Consider the following 2,534-nt stretch of genomic DNA (forward strand, 5'->3'; position numbering starts at 1 on the left):
TTGTTTTTTGTGTGAAGTACGCAGATGTATCTAAACAAGAGGAAGATTATATTAACCCGAACTGAAAAAGACTTATGATATCTAGTATTTTTTATTTTGTGAAGAGGGATCACGTCCTAAACCTAGGGAGATTTTTTTGTTGTTGTTGCGGTAAACCTAGAGAGATTGAGAGTGAACTGTCTATATAGGGTGGTCACCAGGGCCTTTTTTTTTTTTTTTGAGGGAGTCACCAGGGCCTGTTAATATGGCTAGTTTGGTATTGTAATATTTTCTTCTACATATTTGTTGTTCTTATATAAATAAAAGAAGAAGAGCGATCACAAGCTAGAGAGATCAAGGCCCATTATCACGTGTTGATTTATTTATAATCCTGCATCTAGTTTTGGTTTTATTGCTAATAGGACTGGCTAGCACTAGCAGTCCGACGTAGCATCCATTTAGCCATAGCGTACATGGAATTGAAGCTTGAATTTTTCTTCATTTTTGGTTGCCACGTGAATTTGTGCTTCATCTGAGAAGCAAGGCTCACACATGAGCAAATTTTGTGGGCTCGGGGACGCATGGCGATTCGACGATCACATGGTGGAGGCCAGGCCCATTTCCGGAAGCAATTGAAAGCAACAAGGTGAAACCTACCTGCAGCCACAGCACTCCACCTGCAGGAGGAATTTGCCTGGCTGCTTTTCCCCGTCCGTGCTAGCTAGCTGCTACAACGGATACAAATTAATCCAGCCAGTAATTAATCCAACGGATACAAATCCATCCAGCAAGTTAATTACTAGTACAAAGCAGCGCGCAGGTGGGCAGTGAAATGATATATGGTTACATAGAATCAATGGAAAATCTTCATCAGAGCGTATTTCACATCATATACTCCTTTCGTAAAGAAATATAAGAGCGTAAAGTATTAAACTGCATGCTGCCATAGGAACAGCATTGAATCAAGCTTAGCTAGGAGGGCGTACTAGTTATACTACTAGATAGATAACTACACATCACCCGACATGTCCATCTTTTATCTGTTCATAGGAGCAACATAGGGTGGTAAAATCAGAAGCATCTGCACTACTAGTATGCTACTCGATCCGTCATGCCAGGACGAAACCCTAATTAATCACAATCTGTTTATACAGACCTAAAGTCGGTGGCACTTGAGGACCCTGTCCAGCACAAGCATGTGCGTGCCCGGCGGCGGGGCCAAGCGCAGCTTCAGCGGGCACCTGGCCTCGAGCCTCCTGGTCCCGCCGGCGTGCACCGGCCTGTACCTGAGCCTCCCGGTGATCTTCAGCTCCAGCGACTCGAACAGGCCCGCCGCGGTCTCCTTCACCAGCTCCGCCAGCTCGGCGCTTCCGAGCGCCGCATCGGCGCCCTCAGCCCCCGCCTCCACGCGGAACCTGGTGGTCTCGTGGATCTCGATCCTCCGTCCCGCGTCGGACAGCCGGGCACCGTCGAACCGCACGCCGGCGAAGCTGAGCTCGGACTCCAGCGGCGCGGTGAGCTCGGCGCGCATGGCCCAGTTGGGGTTGAAAAGGCCGACGGTGAGGGAGAGGTTGTACGCCAGCGCGGTGCCGTTGGGCCCGGCGAGGGCGAGGCGGCCCAGGGACGCGTCCTCGGCGGTGATGCGGAGCGGGAGGACGACGGCGTAGGCGGCGATGAGCACGACGATGACTATGATGATGGATGTCACGACCCAATTGCAGCAGCAATTGCAGCAGGCTTGGGCACAGCCGGGCGCGGTGGAGTCGTGGGACATGGTGGAGAGGAGGCAGATTCGTAGCAGGCCAAAGGCGTGGGTGCGGCGGTGTGCTTCCTGGCGCTGGTTCAGGGGGTTAGACGGACTGCATAGATATATACGCCGAAGATCAGCTCGGGTACGCGCAGGACGCAGTTTACATGGTATGCACCGATCGAGAATATTTCCCCCTCTCCTACTTGGGTCAGGCTTGGACGCAGTTTAAGTTTGGCGTCTCAAATCCGAGTTGGATATGATCATACGTTTCCTTGTTTGCGGTTTCTGTTACGTTGGCGATGTTTTTTTCAGAACCGTCAATTGCGCCGTTTTTATACATAGCTAAACGCCGAGTGCCCGAGCAGAGGCGGCCAGCGGTGGGGACGTTCGTTTTACATGGCACGTCCTTTTTTTGCGGGAAACGCTCTTCAAAAATAAGATTCATGTATGTAGCTTATCTTTTTTTTTTGCGGGTGAAAACTTGTACTCCCTTTGTTCCTAAATATTTGTCATTTTAGAGATTTCAAATGAAGTATCACACACAGTTGTATATAGACATGTTTTAGAGTGTAGATTCACTCATTTTGCTCCGTATGTAATCTCTTGTTAAAGTCTCTAGAAAAACAAATATTTAGGAACGGAGGGTACTCAGTGGCAGTAAGAATACAATCAGCTAAAGCTTGCTCCACGGCAACAGGTAGGGCCAGAACCAAGCCAGGTCAAGGTTCTATCTTCTGTTCTGGCAAAATTTGCTAGGCTCATTCACGAAGAAACAAGTACTTGATCTCCTTTACTCTAGGAGCGT

At 49.2% G+C, this 2,534-nt stretch overlaps 1 protein-coding gene across 1 annotated transcript; it reads right to left on the reverse strand.

Annotated features, from left to right (window-relative positions):
• Positions 1 to 985: 985 nt before the first annotated feature.
• Positions 986 to 1,992, reverse strand: LOC147963885 (uncharacterized). The gene has a single exon (XM_087528259.1). The coding sequence runs from the start codon at positions 1,751 to 1,753 to the stop codon at positions 1,136 to 1,138; it is 618 nt and encodes a 205-aa protein (XP_087384385.1). The 5' UTR covers positions 1,754 to 1,992; the 3' UTR covers positions 986 to 1,135.
• Between the last annotated feature and the right edge of the window lie 542 nt (positions 1,993 to 2,534).

This window comes from Triticum urartu, chromosome 6A, assembly GCF_056163025.1.
Source record: "Triticum urartu cultivar PI428250 chromosome 6A, HENAU_Tu73, whole genome shotgun sequence".
In the NCBI taxonomy this organism is placed as follows: domain Eukaryota; kingdom Viridiplantae; phylum Streptophyta; class Magnoliopsida; order Poales; family Poaceae; genus Triticum; species Triticum urartu.